Source organism: Anguilla anguilla, chromosome 2 (assembly GCF_013347855.1).
Source record: "Anguilla anguilla isolate fAngAng1 chromosome 2, fAngAng1.pri, whole genome shotgun sequence".
Lineage (NCBI taxonomy): Eukaryota > Metazoa > Chordata > Actinopteri > Anguilliformes > Anguillidae > Anguilla > Anguilla anguilla.
Genome location: NC_049202.1, coordinates 40,927,795 through 40,952,126, shown reverse-complemented (window position 1 = coordinate 40,952,126; position 24,332 = coordinate 40,927,795). Strand labels below are relative to the sequence as shown.

General features: G+C 41.9%; 2 protein-coding genes across 3 annotated transcripts in view; both read left to right on the top strand.

Moving 5' to 3' along the window:
* LOC118220989 (proline-rich protein 12-like) overlaps positions 1–11,489 on the top strand; it is a 35,143-nt gene extending 23,654 nt beyond the window's left edge. The window contains exons 5-15 of the mRNA XM_035405517.1: positions 81–269; positions 1,351–2,020; positions 2,177–2,679; positions 3,370–3,486; positions 4,717–4,850; positions 5,355–5,785; positions 6,456–6,575; positions 6,719–6,816; positions 8,357–8,488; positions 9,004–9,099; positions 10,077–11,489. Of these exons, the coding sequence (XP_035261408.1) occupies positions 81–269; positions 1,351–2,020; positions 2,177–2,679; positions 3,370–3,486; positions 4,717–4,850; positions 5,355–5,785; positions 6,456–6,575; positions 6,719–6,816; positions 8,357–8,488; positions 9,004–9,099; positions 10,077–10,211 (2,625 nt within the window). The 3' untranslated portion in view covers positions 10,212–11,489. The remainder of the gene's footprint in view (positions 1–80; positions 270–1,350; positions 2,021–2,176; positions 2,680–3,369; positions 3,487–4,716; positions 4,851–5,354; positions 5,786–6,455; positions 6,576–6,718; positions 6,817–8,356; positions 8,489–9,003; positions 9,100–10,076) is intronic.
* A 289-nt stretch (positions 11,490–11,778) lies between these two features.
* LOC118220991 (interferon regulatory factor 3-like) lies at positions 11,779–23,136 on the top strand. 2 transcript variants are annotated; one of them, XM_035405523.1, is made up of 11 exons: positions 11,779–11,924; positions 12,993–13,159; positions 13,347–13,512; positions 13,658–13,704; positions 13,823–13,877; positions 14,021–14,131; positions 15,395–15,544; positions 17,584–17,674; positions 20,914–21,215; positions 21,559–21,602; positions 21,836–23,136. In XM_035405523.1, exons 2-11 carry the CDS (start codon positions 12,995–12,997, stop codon positions 21,977–21,979), a joined length of 1,275 nt encoding a protein of 424 aa, XP_035261414.1. In that variant the 5' UTR covers positions 11,779–11,924; positions 12,993–12,994; the 3' UTR covers positions 21,980–23,136. The 2 variants fall into 2 exon arrangements, with proteins under 2 accessions (XP_035261414.1, XP_035261413.1); XM_035405522.1 differs by having other exon boundaries at positions 21,481–21,602.
* The last annotated feature ends 1,196 nt before the right edge of the window (positions 23,137–24,332 follow it).

Here is a 24,332-nt window from a genome sequence, read left to right as displayed (position 1 = left end):
TTGAGAGGGTGGAATGTGTTCAGAAGCGTGTCGTCTTCAGGTTAGGCTTCAATCCTCTTTGGTCCCGTTCTGTCTTGCAGATCAAGCTACCCATCCCCTCCATGCCCTCTTCCGATGCCCTCTTGAGGACGGACTCCCTTTCTGGTACCGATCCGGTTCTGTCCGACGGCTCTGTTGGATCGGCACCATCTCTAGGTCTGAGCCCCGGGCCCACGAGTGGAATGGAGATTAACCGAAACCAAGAGAAGGTCAAGCAGAAAGGCCAGGAGGTGAGCAGGAGGGAGGGAGGTTGTGTGGGTTTGGTAGGGATTTGTAGTTCATTTGCTTGTATTGAAATGAAACCAAAAAATCTGCCTTGCCCAATGTGCAATTCAAATAGGGTATTGGTTTTGGTCCCTATACAATGCATTGCATGAATTTGCAAATGCAATATACAAAATTTTATGTACACTGTGATGTTGGGTAAGTGGAGATAGAAGTTTCCCCTTGTTAGCATGGAAGCAGGTTTAGAACAATTGTTCCAATACTAGTATGCACTCTCCAGTCAAATTTAGACTCTTAACATTTTCACATACAGAATTAAATCTCTAGTTAGTATTGCAAATATTCTATCCAGTGTTTATGAAGAATACACTACATTCGTGCAGAATATATAAACTGCCATCATCCACTTCATAATGTAATTGGCCTACTTTTTCAAGAGCTTGTGAAAACCAATCGCCCTGTCTGTAATGTATTTTATGTAACTAAGTAACCAAGAGTTCATTCCAGTTTCGTATCTGTATTTGCATTTTGCACCAAAACCAAGAGTACAGCTGCAGTAGCTTGTGTGAAAAAAAATCTTCCATGGAAACAGCCATGAAATGATTGATTGACATGCTGCTACACCAAGATGCCTGATTGAGAACATGAGTCACGGTCTTCTGTCATTATCAAGGCTCCTGTGCTCCCTCTGGTGGTCAGAGAGCTGAACAGCACTTTCTTCTGAAATGGGGGGATAAAGTATAGTGCACCTCTTTTCTGAATAGACAGATTGTTTTTTTCGGTTTGATGTGTAACTTTGTGTATGATTAAGTTACTTGGCTCAATTTGGCTCAATATCCCCACAAGTAGATTTACACTGGGTGATGACAATGGGGGAGGGGGGTGTAACCCACAGAGCGCTTCAATGTTTTGATAACTTCTTGCGCTGTTAAAAGGGTCAGCTGACCAAAAGTAGGAAGGGCAAGGAGATTAAAGTCCTTGTGTTCTATAAATACATGATTAAATTCTGTTCTAGTTTTCTTATTTCTTCTTTTTTCTTCCCCTTTTTCACTGTCTTTTGTTCAACTCCCTGCCGTACTTTTGCAGGTGGATGAGAAAGAGCCAGAGATGAAATCTGGGTTCATGGCCTCGTTCTTGGACTTTCTGAAATCGGGGAAAAGACCAGCGGGACAGGGGGTGCCCCCAGGGGCAACAGGAGGGCCAGGAGGCGGCAGTGCCTCCCCCAGCAAATCCGGGATCCGACCTTTGTCTCCACCCCCGCCACCACCTCCCCCGCCTCCCCCTCCACCATTTGGGGACGGAGAAGGGGACGGAGGGTTAGCCCTCGGGAACTGCCCCAGCCCCTGCAAGAGGCTGGACGAAGAACTGAAGAGGAACCTGGAGACCCTGCCTTCCTTCTCCTCGGACGAAGAGGACTCGGTCAGCAAGAACCAGGATCTGCAGAAGAGCATCTCCTCGGCCATCTCTGCCCTCTACGACACGCCCCAACCCCCGCCTCCCCTCCCACCCCCGTCACACCAAGCCCTGCCCGCCCAGCAGCCGCCTCCTCTCAGCCCGCAGCCGCCCCCCCACGTTCACCCCCAGTCCCCCGAGCCCGCGGAGCTGGAGAGGCAGGCAGAGCCGGAGGAGGAGGCGGAGGCGGAGGAAGAGGAAGAGAGGAGGGAAGAGGAGGGGGACGAGGAGGAGGAGGAAGAGGAGGAAAACGATGAATCGAGGGCACAGCAGTTGGAAATGTTAGATGCCCCAAATGTTGATGGTGAGAAGGAGCAGCAGGAATCCGCTGCCTTGGCATTTATGAGATTACTGTTTGTTTTGTCATACAGATGTTTCTATAAACGGGACTGCTGAAAATGCAAGAACCGCCGACCTGCTGAAACGATAGGCCTGTAATGATTTTCTTCTTCTATTCCAGTATCCCCGGAGGAGCCTCCTCCAGCACTGGCACCTCCCTCCCCTCCCTCCCCTCCCTCCCCTCCCTCACCTTCCCCATCTCCTCCTCCCTCCTCCTCTCCATCCCCCCCTCCTCTGCCCCCTCTTTCCCTTCCCTCTCCCCTACCCCTGCAGGAAGAGCAGCCCCACCAACAGCAGTCCCCGCCCCCCAGCCCTCTTCCTCCTTCACTTCCGTCCCCATCTCCTCCTCCTCCTCCGACTCTCCCTCCATCCTCCACCCCTCCTCCGTCTTCCTCCCCTCCCTCTGCCCTGCCCCCTGAAATTCCCCAGCCTTCCCCTCCATCCCCACCTACTCCAGAGGATGCGCCTGCCCCCCAGATCACTGCTCTGCACTTGGCCAAGAAGCAAACGAATGCAGCCATCGCTGGGGAGAGTGAAGAGGAGGACAGCGAGAGTGGTGGCGAAGGCATATTCCGGGAGAGGGACGAGTTTGTGGTGCGAACAGAAGACATTGGTACTCTGAAGGTACCGTGCAGACTTATGCGTGTGTGGGTGCATGTGACGCATTCACTGAAATTCCTATATGTCTGTTTTTTGTTGTGTCTCTCATGATTTTCCACACTGCCGTCTCTGTTCCTGTTGCTTCCTGTCCTTCAGTCTATCTGTCTGAGCTCAGTCTAATAATTTTTTATTCTGTCCATCTCTCTATAGTCTATTATTCTGTCCACGTCTTTGTGTTTAGTTCATAGTCTGTTATTTTGTCCATCTCTTGTGTCCATGTTTTTGTTTAGTTTATAGTCTGCGGTTTTGTCCATATTGTTTTGTTTGCTCTGTAGTCTGTTTTGTCCATTTCTTTTTGTTTAGTCTTCCAGTATTATGTTATTTCACTCATTCTTCATTGGATGAAACAAAGCTCCAGTGGATGTTTGAATTTGTCTACTCCCGTGTCTCTTAACCAGTAAACCAGCATTTTCTAACCTGGGCATTCAGTAATTCAAAGCGCCTTTTGAACCAGAATTATTTGTTACGAGCTTTTTTTGCCTCCAGATGGTGCCCAGGTGTTCCTTGACCAATAGATGGTTCAGAATCACTGATGCAGAGCTTTCTCTCTCATTTCGCATTAGAGCCCAGACCCCTTTTCTTGTCTGACATGGAGAAGTGCAATCAGTGTTTGTGAAAGTAGCTGTGCGGCCTTTCTCTCTCCTGCCTCCCCAGCTGGCCCTGCAGACAGGCCGGGAGCCCCCCCCAATCTGGAGGGTGCAGAAAGCCCTGCTGCAGAAATTCACCCCCGAGATCAAGGACGGACAGAGGCAGTTCTGTGCTACAAGCAATGTGAGTCTCCCATTGCCCCGCTGAGCCACGCCAGCTCGAATCTAACTAACGTTTATTCTATTTGTAATTTTTTTAAAGTGGGAGTGCTCCCGATTTTAATTACACAAACACAGGACATTGCCACCTGACTAAGAATTAAATCATTGCCTTCGATTTCGAAGATAGGCCTCATCCTCTTAATTGTGGGTGATTTTTCTCCACACGGTTTACTCAAATTAGCTTTGTTTGCACGACAATGTGGAAGATTGTGCTGGCAGTGTTTTAAAATACGAAATGGCCAGTCATTTTAATAACATGCTTTTAAAATTTTAGTAATTATGATACAAGTGAAAACATTACGGAAAGACAACTCAGGCCAAAGTACTTTTTAAAATATTTTAATAAATACTGCACCTGTTTAAAAATGTAAACAGCACTCACGTGCATTTCTGCAAAACAATAACAGTCAAAAAAGTCTGAAATGGCAGGGACTCTGAGTTAGGGATTTTTAGTAAATATGCCAGTTCCAAAAAGTGCAGCTTCCAGTCGAGAATGAAATGAATAGTGAGACTCAAATAGGGCTTTGAGGTATGACTAGACTTGACCATAATCGCTTGTCATGGCAATAATAATAATCGTAACACAGAGTAGTGTTCTGAACACCTTTGACTGTGTTAGGTGCCAGTATACCCAGAACGGAACCAAAGGTTTTGTTGGGAACGACCCGTTTCTATTGAGAGAGCTTAGTCTCAGTATGATTGACAAATGCGTATATCCCGATTCATAAATAAGGGAGAAGTTACTAACGTTTTGCCATCTGAAAAAAACCCATATCTTTCAACTTATGTCTTGTAAATTGTCATTGTGTGTATCCGTTGCTATTTGTGCGAAAACACACCAACTGCCAGAGAAAAGTCTCAAAACAAAAAAACAAAGCAACCGAATTAACTTGTATCACTGAATGTACGCATCACTCGATCCGCAAATGACAATTCAACACTACGCAAGCCAATTTTACATTTGAGAATGTCTTTTTGCAAAAAAATACAATATATATATATACATACATATATTTTGGATTTTCATATACAAAGTATGAGGCATTTCTTCAGGACAGGTGCTCAGTAGCTCTGAGGCACGATACTTCCAATTTCTCTCTGTAAACGCAGATCGTGGATAAAATTTAATCGTTCATGATCTAAGATTGTCATGTCACACAACTCTTAACCGTCGCGCTTCTTTCTTTCTCAGTATCTGGGGTACTTTGGAGATGCGAAGACACGATACCAGCGCCTGTACGTCAAGTTCCTTGAGAACGTCAATAAAAAGGACTATGTGAGGGTGTGCTCACGAAAACCTTGGCACAGACCCGCACTAACACTGAGGTATGCCTGCACATCTTGATTTCACTGATGTCTCAGTCCCTTTTCCTTTTCTCATTCTCAGTCTCTGTACATCACCGATTTACCTGTCGATATGCTAACGCATCACCTGCCCATCTCTTCTCTCCCTCTGCATGTGTCTCTATGGCAACGCAATGGTCTGGTGTTTTCTCTGCTGAGTGCGATGAAACATTTTTTTACCTGAGTGTTTCCACCTTGCTCTTGGTATGCTCACGTAGCTGTTTTTCTGTTGAAGTGTGTCCACTCTGGTCCACTCCATTTTCTTGTGAGTAGTAAAACGGACCCTGATTCTTCTCTCTGTGACTTCCTGTGAATGGTAGAGACTACGCAAGACCGAGGGCTAATGAAATAGTTTTGTTTATTCATATAGCATGTGTTATTGTGTCTGTGTGCGTGCGTGTGTGTCACACATATATGTGTTGTATATAATATAAACAATACGTAGAATGCGCACTGTATTAATGATCCTGTCTGTCTTCAAAACAGGCGGCAGTCCCTGCCCAAACCAACGGCCCCTCCTCGTAGCCAGACCCCACCCCGCGTAGAGAGGGAGGAGAAAGAGCGAGAGAGGCAGAGGGAGCGAGAGCAGCGCGAACAGCGAGAACGGGAGAGGGAAAAAGAGCAGCGGAACAAAGAGCAGCGAGAGAAGGAGAAAGAGAAGGAGCGGGAAAAGGAAAAAGAGAAGGAAAGGAAACCGCAGCCGCCTCACGAGAAGCTGGAGAAGCGAGGTGTGGAGAAAGGCAAGGGGAGGGAGGAGAGGAGAGGTGGAGGGGAGAGGAAAGCGGAGCGCGCCCCCAAGGCCAGGCCCGTGAAGGTGAAGGCGGAGCCCCCACCCAAGAAGAGGAAGAAGTGGCTGAAGGAGGTCCCGTCCTCGTCGGAGTCCGAGTCCTCTCCGGACCCCCCCAGCGAGGATGAGAGTGAGAACCCTTTTACCTCTGGCTTCATGTTGACATTGCCAGTCATGTCCGTTTCCCATCCCTCCCTGTGCTCATTCCCCCCTTTTTCCTTCGCCGTTTAGAATCGCCAATAGCTCATCTGAGCCTGATCCACTCTTGTGCATGCCTGTGACTGCCTTGTCATTCACACTGCACTACATGAGGGAGCTAGCGCCAGTTGGAGAAGAGGCCTGTCTGTCACTGATAACCACAGGCAGCTAACAGTGGGATAACAGTGGGATCCAGGGGAACCCTGGCTGACTTCCCCAGTGGGACCGAGCCGATTGTGTCCCACCGCTGTGGGCTCTCGGCTATATTCAGCCAACCTGTAGGGCTCAGCCTGTGCCTGTGTGTGCCTTCACAACTGAGCTGCTCAGAAGCTAAATATTTGTTTTAACAAGAAGTTGTGCACAATGATCATGCTCTATGGAGAGGCCTCAAATACAGTTTGTCTCACATGAGAGAGGACAGGCATTTTGATTGTTGTGTTCATTGAGGGTGAGCACCAAGATTGTTTTATTTGGGGAGGGGGGGGTTTGAGGATGAGCAGGTTGTGGCCATAATAGGGTTGTTCTTAGAGAGTGAGCAGGTTGAAACCTTGGTGGTGTGTTCATTGACACTGAGCCTGTTTGCTCTCTGTTTTTTCCCGCAGTGCCGGTCCGTGGAGGAGTGAACAGCCGTGCCATGAGGGAGATGTTCCGCAGCTACGTGGAGATGCTGGTCAGCACTGCACTGGACCCTGACATGATTCAGGCCCTGGAGGACACCCACGGTGAGAACGGAGGGGGGGAAGCTCTGTGGGCTTTGGAGTGGGAATGGAAAAGGTGGGACATAGAGGTGAGTCTCTCCATTAAGGAATTAACACTGTCCTCCATTCTCTCCCTCGCTCCCTCTCTCTCTCCCTCCCTCGCGCAGATGAGTTGTACCTCCCTCCAATGAGGAAGATTGACGGCATCCTTAATGAGCAGAAGAGGAGGTTGCTAAGGAGAGTTAGCATGAGCTCCCAACACCAGGTCTGTGTGCACCCAACACTGCTACATGTCTGTGGACCTGTCTTATTGTCTGTCACCTTTTTTTGACCTTCAGTAATTCCTTTATTGACTTCAGTTGAATAACACAAGCTCCCAAAATGAAATGTTTTGATCAGTGTCTCATCTCTATGTTGGATACATAATCAAACATATTTACTGCATTTTCCCTTTCTGAGAAATGGGAAATAATATTATTGATAGACTTTTTTTCATCTTTTAAATTAAATTCTGACATAAAGCCAATAATCATTTTTGTTACCATTTCCCTTTGCTCCTGTTCAGTGTAAAGCAACATAAACTCTTACAAAAAATTTTTCAATGCCAGTGTGTGTGTAATATGAGTTATGCAAAAAAATAAAAAATCATAAAATTTACCAAGAACATTGATGACAGTTCTATGTCATTTGCCATAAACTGACATCATTTGTTATGCCATCTTGTGACAGCTGCTATGTCGTGTATGACAATGTTATGTCAGCCTTATTTTGAAGGGTTCAATTAAAGTTTTACTGGAAGTTTTTAAAGATCCAGGAACCTGAAATGTAAATTCTTTGCTGATGTGTTTTTTTTTGCATTCGCCTACTGTGAGAAATATTTTTAAATTATTCTTGCGAGCCTGTGCTGTAATTGGCTCGCTTTCCCCTTTGGCCAGACATCAGGTTTTCAGTGAGTGGGTTTAACTGAGTGTTTGTTACATAACAAAAACCTTAAGTCCAGTGTAATCTTTTCTACATGTAATATGTAAATTATGCTCTTGCCACTTTTGTGTGGGTAAGGCAAGCTAAGTTTAAAATGCCTAAGCATGGCCCCTTCTCTGGATGTGGAGAAAGCAATACGCTTTTCTTTTCACAAAAATGTCCAAAGAGTCCAGGAGCACTGCAATATTACAATAACCCATACAGTTAGTTTTGCAGTGCCCATTTTCGCCTGGAATTTGTCGCAGAATGCGGTGGATCAGAAGAGTCTAATGTTAGTGCACAGTAGCTCAGTGTTACAATGTCACTATACATTGAATGATCTTCAGGTTTAACTATACAATGATGAAGCCTAGTTCATGTTGCTTTCTTTCGTTTTGTCTGGTAGTAGTGTAAGGTTACTGCTCTAACCGGCTCTAACTTAGCTAGCGATGAGGAATGGTTTACATCTGATGGCTCATGGATATGAATGCTAATGAACGCAGGATACACTCCCGCCCCGTCCTCCTCTGCTGAACAGATCACAATAATCGAATAGTGTTTATTACAAATTAGTGGTTATAATGGGGTTAGAAAATATTAAGAAGACAATCAGTTGTCACTTCTGGGCAATATAACCACGATTTGAATCCAGTTGCCTGGACCTTTGATACATTCCTGCACATCTTGTTAACTTGACAGACTTAATTCAGTTTTCTGGAGTCTATGACGTACAGTCACATTGATGCCTTTTTTCTCTCTTGCTTCACTCCTTCTCCCTTTTCGTTGCTTCTTTCTCTTCTCTGTTTCTCCGTCTTGCGCTCCCCTCTCTCTCTCCGCTTCTTTAGGAGGCGCTTCACGCCTTCCCTCAGATGACGGCGGACCCCCTGGATTCGGGGGCAGTGAAGGTGCGGCTCAGCGGGGAAGGATACAATCGCAAAACCCTGAACAGGGTCAAGAGGAGTCTGCCCAAGCAGCAGGCAAGTGTAGGGGTCCGCCCCGGAGCTTCCTGGCATCTGCTTAATGGTGGAAATGCTGAGTTTCTTTACTTCCTGTTACTGCCGAGCCTGATGCTCAGCGGCATCAGGCTTGTCCAGCATTAGGCTAAAGCATCGATTTTTGCGTCCACAGAGATGTAATTTCGTAAAGATTATTAAATCTTATGTTGCAAAACTTTAAAAAAAAAATAAAGAACACAATTGAATCAATTCCCACGTTTTATTTGTAAAATGGAGCGGTTTTGTTCTATAGGCTAAGGGAAAAGCGCGTCAAGGCATAATACAGACACGGAGAAAGGTGTTAACATGTGCAAAACGAGACAAAAATAAAGTTGCGGGAATATGATATTTTAAAGAAGCAGTGTGTTTACACAGTGAATTGCATAAATATGTAAATTTAACTGTACTTGCCATTTGTTTACTTTCCTGATTTGCTGCTATTTTTTCTCAGGTAAACAATGCACTGTTGATAACTGTTCCTTCGTTCTTTCTCTCAGGATTTTAAATTGGCAACGGAAACATGTCGTCTCTACAGTCTTTATCACTCGCTCCATCATTATAAATATCACACCTTTCTTCATTGCAAGAGGGAGGTAAGAGATGAGCTTGTATGCACAACTACACAGAGCTTTCTGCAACTCTTGTGAACCTGTAAATACAATTGGAAATATTCAACCAGTTACTTTGTTTTCATTTTGTTCGGAGCACATGATGCTAGATGATTACTTGAAGCATGGTTGCCTCTGTATGTCCGTGTACAATAGAAATATTTGATGCTCTTTAATGTTGTGTGTGTTGCACATGTGGTGCCAGGAGTGGAGTACATTTGGCAGAGCCCAGTCATTTGTCCTGAATATGCAAATATATATTTTTTATTCCTGCTAAAATTGTTTGGAATTTTGACCATTTAAAAAAATATTATTGAGACTGTGGAAAAATCTGCTATTTGCTTTTAAACACTTAAAATACATGCACTGTTGCATAATTTGGCACATCATATAATCTATTTCTCCAAAGTGTGTATTATGTAAAACAGTTTCTTTAAAAGTCTCCCTTAAAATGAGCAAGTAGGATCATGTCATTAAAAACATGTTTGATGGAACCTGCTTTCTCAGAATGCATGGAGGTGCAGGTACCATATAATAATGAAATCACCGCCATGCTGGGCCCTGAACACTTGTATAAGATGATGTCCTATTTCATGGTAATTCAAATCACTGTATTAAAAATTTGTGTTCAGATTCCATCTCAGAAATGGTTTAGATTTTTATTTTATGTGAAAATTTGAGGCTTCAAATGTACTTAGGATTGCTCAATGAATATCAAGCAAAATGTGAAAAAGAAATTCTCTGTTGTGACAGCTTTGGTACTAATATTTAGTTTGTGAAAGCTGCTGCTGGCATGGGTAAAACTAGCCCAGTATCAGATTGTTTTGGGGGCAGGTTCTTGCTGGGCTTGACCAAATACAAAATACATTAAAAAAACATGTCTGGGCCAGTGAGCCTGGATTTGTTTCCTGTGTATGTATGTACAACCTGAACCCTTTTCCACGTTTGCCTTCCCTTTGCAGACGGACAGCATTGAGCAGGCAGCTGAGGATCCTGGTCAGGAGGAGGTTGTGCAGCAGTGTATGGCTAACCAGGGCTGGCTGGAGACGCTGTTCAACTCCTTCATTGAACTACTCGCCCTCAGTGCAAAAGCCTGAGAGCTAGAGGAGGGAGTAAAAGTGAGAGGAAGAAAATGAACTTGTGGTACAGAGAATTGGGAGAGTGATGAAAAGTACAAAGTGTGGTTAGCTCTCAGGGTCCAGGATGGGCAACTCCATTCCACAGGGGGCCAGTGGGAATGGGCTAAAAACACGGATGCCTTTCGGTCACCCGCTGGTGAAAGCTCTGTCAGGGAGAACAGCTGACCGTGTGACTTCCCCTCTGTGAGGATTCGCTGAAGGATGTGAGGGAATGGCGTTGCTCAGGCCTGGTCTAGGTCTACTGTTAGTGTGTGGCACGTACTCAGGCCTGCCACGAGAAAGGGGAGGGACCTCAGGCGCAGTATTACAAGACTGAGCCAGATGTCAGGTCAGGCTACACGGACTGAGAGGGAACTCGTTGAACGAATCTGACTTGGACAGTGATAGGAGAGTCTGTTACGATTTGATTTAATATAATTTATTTTTATTTTTTGTGCAAAAATTATAACAGTATCCACTTTTGAAGAGTATTAGAGACCATAGAAACCAGAGTAAAAGGTGACAGTGCCACTGGAGTGTGAGAGAGCTGGAGAGTGTGTTGGTGAAACACAGACTTGGACCTGGTAAAGCTGAAAGAAGAGAGAGGTGTTTATGCAGTTCAGTGCTACAGGCAGTGTCGGTGAGCTGTGTGATCTACATATATATATATAATAATTATTATTTTTATTATTTATACAAAAACATTTTTAACAAGTACCCGCACAAGCTGGGATAGTTTGTTATTGCTATTTTAAATAACATTTTGTTAGGGTAAAATGAAAATGCCTACCCACACTCCCTTGTTCTCTTTCCATTTCACCATATGTGAAAGAAAGGAGGAAGGGATAAGAAGAAATATGTTGTCCTTTTTTGTCTGTTTAAAAAGAGAGGGAGAAATGTATTTAAAACTAAAAAGTAGTATTTCTGTTCCTTCAAAACAATGAAAGGGTAGAGAAAAGAAAAAATCTTAAGACATTCATTTTCTAAAAGGAAGGGGGATTATAGAGATGTAATAAAGGAAGATGTGTTAACAGTTCTTTTGTTTTTATCTGTTTGTTGTTTGTTGTTTATTGTAATTATTATAATTATTATTTTTGGAGCTATCTATCTTGTTTTATTTCCTGCAAAATGTTTTCTGTGTAAATATTGTACAGTTCTTGACTCTCAAATTCTCGATTCTTCTGTACATTAACTACCTGTATTTGACAAAACAAATAAAACATTAAAAGAATGAAAATGATGGGAAAACAGAACCTTTGTAGTTGGTGTGGCCTCTTCTCTTTAATCTTTACCTCGATCACAGCGACCTTAAAACCTGTGTCTTGCACGACCTCGCGACCATTATTTTTAATTAATCCCAAATTCATATGGCAGAGGTGGAGCGACACCACCGGATTGGATCGCTAGTCTGTAGTAGTGTACTGTAGCTATTCTCCGACAAATCTAAAGAGGGCGGTGTCTGAGACAGCAGTTATGACGAAGGACCTTGAAAACGAAACCGAGAGAAAGGATTTACAGAGAAGCACAACCTAACTCCCAGGTAGGTGCTTTGAAACATTTAATTCATTTGAGAGGATAAGAGTGGCAGTATAGCTAACGTATGCTGACAGGGTCATTTTATGCACTTTTCGCACGATTAAGTCGTGACTGTCAAGTGAACTTCATATTCTACGGTTTCGTATTGTCTTCCCGGTAAGTATTTTACTGGTTTATTACCTGTCTAGCTGTAACATCGTCTAGGTACTAATTTGGGTGAGGTGCTGTCGAAGCGCTGTAGATGGTCAGTTTGAACTTTTATTGTAACCAAAATAATGGCTGGCATTTAAGAGTGACTTGCATCTGCGCGTTATTTATGGTCGTGGCGAAAATGTCCAGTGACCGGTCGTTTTGTCACGTTGACCGAAATGTTTGAAGTTGGCTACACAGCGTAACGGCATTAAAGTAGTATTTCCAGTGTTACTTCATGAATTAGGGTGGTCTGATTAATGCTTGGCTAAATTTAAGATTATATCCAACAGTTGTGCCCAATTGGCCACTTTTATAATTTTGTAATGCCTGCTTTTGTCATTCCGTCTAAATTATGAATATGAACGTGCAATGTTGAAGATGATTTTGAAGATGACTTTCTATACGTATTGGTAAGGCACAGGCTAGGTGATGAAAGGCACGGTTTCGTTAGGCCTACATTGACATAGGCATTACTTTAATTTTGCTATGTTTGAGTGTTAAGTTCAGACATGGAAAAACAGGCTACCTTGAAATGTTTTGAATTGAACGAATGAGCATTTTACCGAGACAAATTTGCCTCCGGCTTCTTAGTCTTAAATGCACATTGGAGGTACCCCGACAGAACGTCGGGTTCTCCCCTGCGAAGGTCAGGCGGGAATCAGCCCAGTGTCGTAACGCATTAGATAGGCTACATAATCAAGTTTGTTAAAATTGGGAACCCATAATAAAACCTTTATTGTGCCCTGAATGTCTCCCATTAACCATTTTGAGCATTATCATTTAAGTTAGGGAGCATGGTATTGGAACCTTTCACTTCTTTTGTAATTAGATTAAATATTTGAACACTGAATATTTTGTTTTGCTCATTCTGTTTGACCTTTTTAATCTCATTCAGAAGAGATTAAAGAAGTGAAAGTTAATATTAAAGTGAATTATTTTTTGCTAAATTAAACTAAATTCTCTCCTCTGTTAAAGACCATATTAATGACCAGCGTGTACATGTTCCAGCACATATTCTTACTCTGTCTACAGAAATGGCAGCATCAAAGCCTCTCATCATCCCTTGGTTGATCAAACAGATTGACAGTAGACAATACCCTGGGGTGAACTGGGTCAATCAGGAGCGCACGGAATTCTGTATCCCGTGGAAACATTTGGGAAAGGAGGACTCTGCTGATGATGATGTTCAAATTTTCAAGGTAATGTTACTCTCTGAACTCTGTACTCCATCTGTCTTCCAATGTTTGTCCCTGCACTTTTGAATAAAATATCCATTCAGTCTGAGTACTTAATGACAGTTGTATGAGAGCCATCTTGTCAACCGCTTCAAACTCCAGTAGGCCAGTAGTGAGTGTTCATCTGTGCCCTGCTTTCTGATTTTCACAGGCATGGGCAGAGATAAGTGGTGCGACCAATACTAAAGCCTCGCTGTGGAAACGCAACTTCCGCAGCGCTCTCTCTGCGAAAGGCTGTCATTGGATCACAGACAACAGTAAAGATGCTGCTTTCCCCCACAAAGTGTTCCGGCTGCCCCAGGGAGAGCAATGCAGGAGTAAGGTGCCATCAAAGGCAGCTGTGGAACAGACACAATGAGAAACGTGCAGCTCATAGGAATTAAAACTCACTCCACAATGTCATTTATACTGTCAGAAACTGGAGCCCACTGTGTACACTGACACTGCTTGTCTCATGTTTAGGATACCAGGAACCTGTTGTAAACCCAACTCCAGGTCTGCCACTGGCAGTAAGTACATTTGGTGCTATTTGTGTGTGTTAATTCAAAGCATGTTTCAGTCAATTGTCTGCTTATTGATGCAGTGTATAACTGTTTGTTGAACTCAGTCAATGTCTCACTGTTTCAGAGTCCAATGCCAACTGTTGAGAATCTTGCAGAAGACACACCTATCCAAGGCATAGGTGATGCATTTTATGAAATTATTTCTATTTTCTGCACAAGGAACCATTAAAAGTTATGTATATCTTATTTATACATTTTTTTTAATTTTATTTATTACTTTTTTTCTTTTTCCTAATTGTCCCCTTTCATCCCATCTTCAAAGTATATGCCGTGCCTGAATATTTCTACTCACCGGATGGACTATCCCCTGCAGTGGATAAAGATGTGCTTGAGCAGTCTTTGATGGGATTGAATATTTATGAACCTCAACAAGGTATGTCTGTGGTAGAGATTTCAGGAAAAAGGTCATTTATAAAGTCATTTAATTGGGTAAATAAGAAAAGATTGCTTTTTTAAGGGGGTGCAGCATTAAGAGCTTAAGTATGTTTAAAAAATACTAAGAATGTAACTGACATAAGTATTACACTGCTTTTCAGTACAACTATACTTCACTTTATAAGGTGTTAGGTGATCATGTGGAATCAGAGTCTACCAGCATCTGGAATTTTGCAGGAAGAATATTACGTTATTGTACTACATTGTATTCATTTAACATAGACAGGTGATACATAAAAGAAAAAACCTGAATAAATGAGTAGAGACACAAGGAATGCAAATGCTTCCATACAGGTGTATTGCATGATCCAATTAAGCAATTAACATCCTATCTTGCTCTGTGGCCTGTATAAAAATGCTGAGCAGGCCTAGTTGACCTTGATTTTATATGAAGATGGCAAGAGGAAAATATCTAAGTGAATTTGAAAGAGAGTTCATTATTGGGGCAAGGATGGCTGGGGCTTCAGTCGTATGATTCATGAAGCTCAACTGGGTGGTGCTTCAATAGGAACTGTGATTAAAGTGACCGCTCATTACAAAGACAAATCCACATTTCACAGCTCAGTGGTGCAAAATCATGGGCACTGATCTACAGGGATGTGGAAAAAAGTGATATGGTCATATGAATCATCCTTCACCATATTCTCCACAAGTGGGCAAGTGCATGTGTGGCGTACACTAAGAGAATGGTACAGGCCTGAAAGCTTTTTAGCATAGTTTGGGTCCACTTGTCTCCTTAGAGGGAAGCATCACTGCAAATCAATACAAAGTTATTCTGAGTGATCACCCTTATCACTGAATGGTTTCATGAGTACAAACATTATGTGAATCATATGCTATGGCCTTCGCAGTCACCAAATGTCAACCCAGTTGAACACCTATGGGAGATTTTGGACTGGCGTGTTAAACATCGCTTTCTACCACCATAATCAAAACACGATGAGGGAATATGTTTTTGTGTTTCACCCCAGTAGAGTTCCGGAGACTTGTAGAATCCATGCCAAGGTGCATTGAAGCTGTTCTGGTGACTCTTGGTGGCCCAACACCTTACTAAGACCCTTATTGTTGGTTTTTTCTTTAATTTGTCACCCATCTGTAGGTGCATTCACCTTATTTACATGAGCAATAGTGGCACACCTGACTAAAATAGTCATAACAAAATTGGACAAAACTAATCAAGTTTTACTTTTTTTTTTTGTAGTAATAATGCAGCCTGCAGAAGTGGTGTCAGCTGTCGTGATTCCAGAACAGGAACATTCTAGCACCGAAGCAATGGACACAGACCACAGCATGCAGAGAATGGAGCAGCTTACGTACACAATGAGTACATCCGTGGTGAACGGCACTCTAAGTAAGAACAGAACACTGGGCAAAGCAGTGACGATGAGTACAATGGATCTAAATATTCATTTTTATTCATTTTATTTTTTTATTCTTAGAGAGACAGTACTTTTTTGAAAGTCCTTTGGCTGCTCTGACATGCCCTTTGGCTGCTCTTGCTCAACTGCTTGTGTCTGACACGCACTTCCTGTTTGTTGTGGGTAGAGTGGAAGTAGTCTGGTGGAGTTTGGAAACGTTTGTTACAAGATTGTATTGTGCTTTCAAGTGTGTATTTAATATTCGTTTGGATTTTTAAAACCCATATCATAAGTGAGGTAAGATGGTTTTGCTCCTAAGGTGAGGGGAAGATAGTTGGGTGACAGTAGAGCAAGCTGAAAGGGGCGTGTACACCACACAGGGGCAACATCTCCAGAGGCTGGGGTGTCCAACCGATTCCAGCACATGCAGGAATTGGACCTGGCCCTTGACCCTGAGAGTGGAAGCACAGATGAGCCACTCTGCACCCAGATGGCCGCATCCTCCCAGAAATGGAAGCTGGTGATAATGGGGGACTCGATTATTAGGGGGGCAGACATCATAGTCTGTTTGCACAAAAAGGAATCCCATATGGTGTGCTGCCTGCCTGGTGCCCAGGTAGGAGATCTCCTGCAGTGTAAGGACAAGCAAGTGGCCAGAGTGGGGAGAAAAAAAAAAAAAACTGCGTAAGATGTATAAAAATGACAACAGAGTAATAAGGCTACATGTTTGTAATATGCAACCTAAGGTTAGAAAAGAACTATGGGAAGCTAAGAGGCTCTTTGAAAGGCAAATTAGCCACAATTCAAAAAGTAATTCTAAATGTTTCTTTCAATACTGTAGTAGGAAAAGGAAAGTGAAGGAGTATGTAAGGATGTTATAAAGAAGGAGAATCGCTTTGTAAGAATAATCATATTTCTGATGCCTTAAGTAGCTACTTTCTTGAGGGTTTTACTAGAGAGGAGGTTGCTGATAGACTGGAAGGCATATTCAGTCCTCAAAATGTCTTAGTAGATATTGATATACAGGATAAAGAAGTACTGGATAAATTAAAAAATCTAAAGACAAATAAGGCAGGAAGCCCTAATGGCGTATACCCAAGGGTACCCAAGGAGTTAGGTGAGATCATCTTTAAACCACTGGCAAGCATTTCTGTACAGTCTTTAGATAATACCAATATATGAGAAAGGGGACCATACTGATCCAGGAAACTACAAACCTGTCAGTTAAGGGATAGCCAGCATGGTTTTCGCTAGGGAAGGTCAAGGAAGCCAAGTGTTTTGACTATAACCAAGTTTATGACAAGGTACCACATGGGAAATGTATTAGCAATATGAAGACAGTAGGGATTACAGGGCATATTTCAGAGTGGGTTCGGAACTGGCTACAAGGTAGAACACAAAGAGCAGTAGGAGAGATGTTATCTGAGATGGGTACTGTGGGAAGTGGAGTCCCACGAAGATCGGAGCTGGGACCACTGCTTTTCCTCATTTATATCAATGACCTTGATTGGAACATTGATTTTACATAAATTAAATTTGCAGATGATATAAAACTGGGAGGTCCAGCTAATAGCTAAAATAAATTAAACAAAATCCAGAAGTCGGTGGAAACCTGGCAAATGAAATTAAATATAGCTAAATGTAAAGTTCTGCATGAGGGAACTGAAAACATACACAGGATTGCTTTATGGAAGGAATAAAATTGTAATGTGGTCAGTTTTTAAAAGACTGAACGGTAATAATTGGAGTAATGTTTGATGTTATGTTATGTGATGTAAATCAACTGTGCCAATGTTAGACAAATTGCTAATTTTGAACTGTTGTCCCTGGTCATGATATTAGTAGAGCCTGGGAGGGTTTGGCTGACCAGTCGATTGATTAAAAGGGAACACAGATAGGAGTGAGGAGGAAGGGGAGCACCTGAATATGGTGCAGTTAGCAAAAGCAGCAGCCTCATCTGAGTGTTGCAGCAGAGTCTCTCTCTATCCTCTCTATCCCCTTCCACAGCTTGCTTCTGTTCTCCCTGTCCCAGGTACCCAGTTCAAGGTGTCAGCATACTACAGAGGAGTGAAGGTTTTGGAGCAGCTGGTGGAGAATAATGCAGGGTTCAAAGTATTGTTCAGGTAAATAAATTATTTTATGGACTAGGCTAGAAAAGCAATGGCTATAATTCTACATTTTATCTAGAGGATGTCTCTTTGATTAAGAAATGGTTGAGTATATAACAATCTAAACAATCTTTATTAGCCAATTACATTATTAGCATTATGTGTCTTGATAAATTAATTTGATAAATTATTATGTTGAAAACTGGTAAGAAATGCATTTTTGCCTTTCTGCTCATGTATCACCATCAAGACATTGCATACATTCTATATTGAGTATTAGTTCTTTTCGTCATATATTGCTTGATTATACTTAATTGGGGTAGTGAATATTGTGTATTTTATGTATTTCACTTTGTGTTTAACGTAAGTGCCAGATTGATAAATGTTTATGCAAACGGTGCAATACAGGACATGTTTGTTTCACAAGCAGTTTTAAAAACATGAGGTTTTTAAGACTACCTGAAATGTGGAAGTAAATTTTTACAGTGTGTTTAAGAACCAAGTCAGTGACCATGGCAGCTATGATACTTACAAGCGGAAGATGGCAAAAACATGTTAAGCATGCGAGAGTGGAACAGAGGGAAAATTATAGGCCTCAGCATTATAGGCCTGGCCTTGCAAGAACTTTCGCCTGATGACCAAGATGACATTGACATCAATAATAACCATTTTACTTTAATAAAAGTTATTAATTTGAAACGTCATAGTTGTTAGAAGACATATTGAATAAGTCCATTGTCATTCAGTTGCTCTTGTCAATGATTCAGACATTGAGTCCTAAAACTGTGTATTATTGTCGTTATTATCTGTGTACGACTAAAATGAATTTCTTGTAAAGTGACAGGCAATTTTCCAGTTAATGTTATTGAATCTGTGATTGCTCGTGTTAAATAGATAAGTGCAAAAGTCTTTATTAATTTGTACATTTGGAGATAACTTGACACCAGGACAAAAAAAAAAGATTATGTTCAGACAGCTGAGATGAGGCAGATACCCAAATGTGAACTAATGTACAGTAGCACACATGACGAAACTTTATTTCACCCCTCCTTGAAACAATATCAGGTTGATCTGTCTGCACGGAGCCCCCCATTCCCCCCCCCCCCCCAGTGAAAAAACATCTCCATGTGGAAATCCATACTCTCAATTTTGTAATCCGTGCCCCAGGTTTTGCAATAGGAGATAACCAGCATTAAATTAAATAGCTAAGCTGCTAACCTACAATATTTTGTATGTAGCTGGTTAAAGTAATGTTTGGTCCAAACAAGAAATTATCATTGCTTATGAACCAATTAAATTCAGCAGAAGGACACACCACGTAATCTGTTAAAACATTAGCCTACTTTTAGAGTTGTTGTGTTGTCTTTGTTTGGTGAGATATCGTGAGCACCATAATTCATTGGACAGTGACACGTTTTTTGTTATTTTGGTTCTGTACTCTAGCACTTTGAGTTTGAAAGGATACAATGACAATGAGGTTGAAGTGCATACTGTCAGCTTTAATTTGAGAGTATTTTCATCCCATGGTATGAATATTGGCATGGCTAGGGGGTATGCTGGGTCTCTTTGCTTCAAGTTGTGCCTAGGAACACCCCCTAGCTAGTATGGATGGGTACGAGTAATGGATTGATCGATTACTCGTCAGATACCTGCCTACTTTATCTTTATTTTCTCATAAAGGCTATATACATACTCTGTGTTTGAATTTGATGCCATTTATTAATTTATCATATGAAATAAATAAAGGCTATTTAATCTAATATGAACATAATAAAGAAAATGTATATTCTGTCAAGTAAGTTTTTTATTGGAGATTCAAGGTTCACATGAGGATGACAGTACAAGTAGTATAGGAAGATTTTCAGTATGCATAAAGAAACATTTAACATTCAAAATAAAACTAAAAACATCAACAACAACAAAAAAGGAAAGGAAAAACAAAATAAATACATAAATAAAAAAAATTAAAGTCTATTCCAATTTCCCTACCACCCCCCAACCCAACAGATCTCACCTGCTGATTATGAGAAAAGGGAAAAAAGGGGGGAAGAACGAGGACCGAGAAATTAAGGAGGGCGCTGTATGGGATGAACCTAGTTAAGGTTCACCTTGTATATTTTGTCTAACATCCTGTCTTCCCAAGATAACAGATGAAGGGGTACCAAATCTTATTGAAATAGGGCCCTCTGTCCCTTAATAAGAATCAAGATGTAAGGTGTTTGTGAGCTCACTGAGCTTTGGAGTTGGTACGAAAATATATATTCTGAAATGCATGTTTTGATTACCGTTGTTCTTTTTGTGGGTAAGCCTCCATTTAAGTGGTTTAATGTCTGAGGGACCGAACATTACACAGGCTGAATTCCCTGCTCTGAAGAAAATTGCCTGGGGCGAATTTAGGTTACTACCACTGTTATTTGTAATGGAAACATGCATTTCTATTGCAAAATATTCAATTCCCTTGCAATGGGAATGCTACTCAAGTATTCCTGCAAATATCCCGTACCTTATATGGCTTAGCAATGAATGCATCTTCATATTACCTCAAGCGGGTTAGCCTTCCTAATATTAAAATTCAGTTTGGTTTTAAGTCAAAACGGTCTCCTGGCAAATTTGTTATCACGGATAGATAGCTAGCCAACTATAGAATTATAGCTATTGAAAACGGGCGAAACTATAAACATCGTCAATCTTTAACTAGACTAGCTACTCTACAGTCATTCATGGACATCATGCTGACACTGTTGCAAGCATGATAATGTCATTGTTGGGTTGCTAGCTCCTACAAAGTTTCACTTTATTGAATCATATGAATGCGCATTCATTTAGAATGGTGATTGAACTTTTGCAGGCACGACTTCATAGCCGAGCGTATATTGAAAAATTATCCTAGTCCCAGCCAATCACAATTCAGTATTCAGCCAAGTTGTTGTATGTAGGTTTTTTGGGCATGCTCCATTTGTGCTGCTGCTCAGCCAATATATATTCTAAAAATAGAAATCTAGGAATCAATTTGGGTTTGAGCCTGGATTCTGGGTAATCAGTTCCACCATTCCCCCCACTTTGATGCCACTGATCACAGGCCATGGCCCTCATCCATTCACAGGAATGAGCATGATGCCTTTACTGGATGAATCACCCAGCAGCCCTGGCTTTGAATTTGGTGGAGTAGTTACGACACCACATGTTCTAGAGCAGGAATAGGAAGCCCTGGAGAGTAACAGTTATAAACCCTATTGTCTTTCTTTGTGTAACAGGCCTGAGAATACGTCTTCGAGTGCATTTGCTAGGTCTGACCCTGGGCTCACACCAATTTACCTACCTGGAACAGACCAGGTCACAATTGTTGACAAGAAACAGGCCAGGCACACCAAGCGAGTTCTGGAAAACTTGGGTGATGGATTAGAGGTATTGGTTGGTGGGTCATCAGTGTACGGACTGCGAAGAGGTGGCAGCAAAATCTACTGGAGTCTTTGTAAGTTTCCGAACAGCAACATTCCTCAAGAGGTCAGCAAACAAGAACGACAGATGCTGTACTCTGTGAAGGATTTCATCCAAGGTGAGAAAGAAAAGGGATTGGTAGGTGTTGTTGGTCAGGCAACATAGAGAAGAGGCAGTTTTTTGTAATTGTTTTGTAATTGTCTTTCTCATATCGAGTACCTGCGCTAGGTCCATCGGGGTTTGCTTGTAGAGTGAACAGAGACTAGGTACAGTTAGATGACAGAGATTAGGAAGAGAGGATAATGGAATTGAGGATGCTTTGCAGAAGATATGTTTATTGTACAGCACTGTCTCACTATATTCCCTCCTGCTCTCCCTCTCAGGGCTGATTAATTTCATAAGCAGTGGGCGTGAATCCCCCTCTTTTTCCCTCTTCTTTTCCATTGGGTGGGAATGGCCAGACCCGGAACACAAACCCTGGGAGAAGCAACTCATCATGCTGGAGGTGAGAGTGACCAGCAGAGGCTTCACACATTACCTGTTTATGTTTCTTTTGCCCATATGTTTCTTCTCCAAAACGATCAGACCCCACTAAACAGTTATGTGAAAGTGCTTGAATGTGAGGAGATGTTCTTGAAAGTAGTCCTCTGTTAAAAACGCAATCCTTGTGTGCTATGGTGTTGCTCTCCATTCACTACTCTTTGCCTCAGTCCCATTTTTGGTCATCTTTCATCTTAGGTCATCTTAACTTCTTTGGAGTTGCTGAAGTTGTTAGCAGTGGAAGGTGGCGCCTCCTCTCTCCAGTCCGCGCAGCTGCAGATCTCTGATAAACCCAGCCTAATGGATGTACTGGAACAGTGGATGGACACGTTAGAGAGTTGATATGTTGCTGCTCTATGAAACTATGGCTATTTTTTTCCCCTTGCAGTTTAAGGTCAGACCACTTCTTTTTCAGATCAGCCACAGTTATGTCTTGCTGCCCCACCTCGTTCACTGCAGCGGCGACACACTCCCAAGCTACCTGTTTGGCTTTGTTTGTCAACCCACTATTTAGTCCGCCGAATAATACGTGTTGCCTGTCTTCAATCTCCTCGACCATCGCCGTGATCTCATCTTCCAAAAAGTTCGCTTTTCTCTTTTGGTCCATGGTTATTCCTGACTAAACCCTCATTTGTGTTAGCATTATATAAGGGGAAATTGCTGATTGTAAGGCACGTTCAGGTGGCGTCAATTTTGAGTTAATTTCAGATTTATAGATCACAGGTGGGTAAGTTACAAATGGGCTTCTTAGAACCTGCGTAAGCAAGGTTTTTTATTCTCAGTATCTTTTATGAATCGAACGTAAGCACACCGTCGGAAATGATCTTAAGTTCAAGTATAAATCTAAGAACATTTTTATAAATGAGGCCCATGGTCATGTGACAACAAACTCTATTTTATGATATCAACAGAATTTAGGAGGTGTTGAGAACACTCAATGCTCCCCTACCTTGGTCACTACTTTACTATGTTTGTACATGAACCCCTTTTATTGACATTATTTGATCTATAAAATATAGATTATAGCCCGAAAAAGTGGTGTCATTGCACCGAGCAGGGGTTTCTTAATTAGGCATGATTATGGGGCATTGACTGATCAATTTTTTACAAGAGAAAAAGTGTGTTTTTATGTTCACCTCAGTGTCTGCTATACATTCATATTTGTTTGATCCGGTACAAAATCACAATAATGTGTCTTAAGCAAAATTGATGTTTACCCTCCCCATAAAACAATTTGGTGTTTACATTTAAAATAATTTATGATCCAATTTCTGTGCATTACCCATAAACAGGATTGGTTAAATACCAATATTTAAGCAGGCTACTTCAGTACCATGAATATTGTGGTGTTTTTCCCTTCACAAGTTGCCTCTTAATTTTTGATGATCTTCAACTACAAGTTCCTATTAGGCAGTGAAAACAACATTCACATTTTTTATTTAGAAAATATATGTCTTGTAGACTGATTCAATAAACATGATTTTATTTTAAAATACAATGTACTGGCTGTCATCTTAATATTTTGATTTAAACCATTTCATTATGTGTTACATCACAATAAAAAATTGTCATATCAAGTACTGAGTTCACAATTAAAAATATAAATCAGTTTCTTTTAATAATGCTTTTCCCCCTTTTCTTCCCAATTTTTATGCACAATCATATTTAAAATTTTTGTCACAACATCCGCTGTCAATTCTTGAATGCATGTGATGTGTTTTCACACTATAGTCAAGAAGTCAGGCTCACACAGACAAGTCAGAGAAAGACACTTCATGTGCAGCTGAGTCATACACCCTCAGTGCTGAACAGGCAGATTTGTGGATGGCCAATCCACCAGCGGGGTTCGCTGTTGCTCAATGAGATGCTGTCATCCCAGACTGAAGTTATGGCCAGAGACCATGACCCAAATGCTAAAATAAGTGCCCTCATTCCCACAGATAAGATAACAATGCCTGATTTCAGGACACTTATTTGTTAAGTTGATATCATCTCTCCTTAACACTAAAAACCTCACAGACAGCCTGCCCAGAACAAATTGTTACATTAGACTGATGGGATACTAACATAATCATGGTACCCTGTATAAGGAAGGACTACCAGGGGTTGGGTTGGAGCCATCTATCTGTTGTGTGTGACAATCTGATCTGCCTTGGTGACTGATAAGACACTGCTGTGTCTTTGTCTGTTTTCAGCAACATAGTCTTCCCCCTCACCACTAGTGAGAAGTGGTGTTGGGCTAAAAAACTGCTATCAGTTCTCACATTGATATAGTAATGTCTGTACGCAGGATTCCATGTACTGTGCACATGCAGACCATTCCAATCAGCAGCATTGCCTTTGGAAGAGGCCTTGGTTGTTAAAATGTCCCAGTTCACCAATGGGTCCCATGGGGGCTCCTGGTGTTAGATGGCCTGCGGTTACTCACCAGTTTAGTGCCATACTGCAGTTGTGCTTAACCATCCGCTGATGGGTTCTGTTGTGGATTCAAAGCCTGACATTTTTAAGTATTTCTTAAAGGGTGTCAGAAGGAAGAGGCCCAGGCATGTTATTGATACTAATTCTGTCATGAATCCCAATGTCCTCAGACACTGCTGAAGCCTCACACTTGGGGTGGATGGAGGTGGAAAAGAGCCGACTGTTGAGATGAATAGTCCGAGAGGAATGCCTGCATATTTACTGAATCCCAGTGACG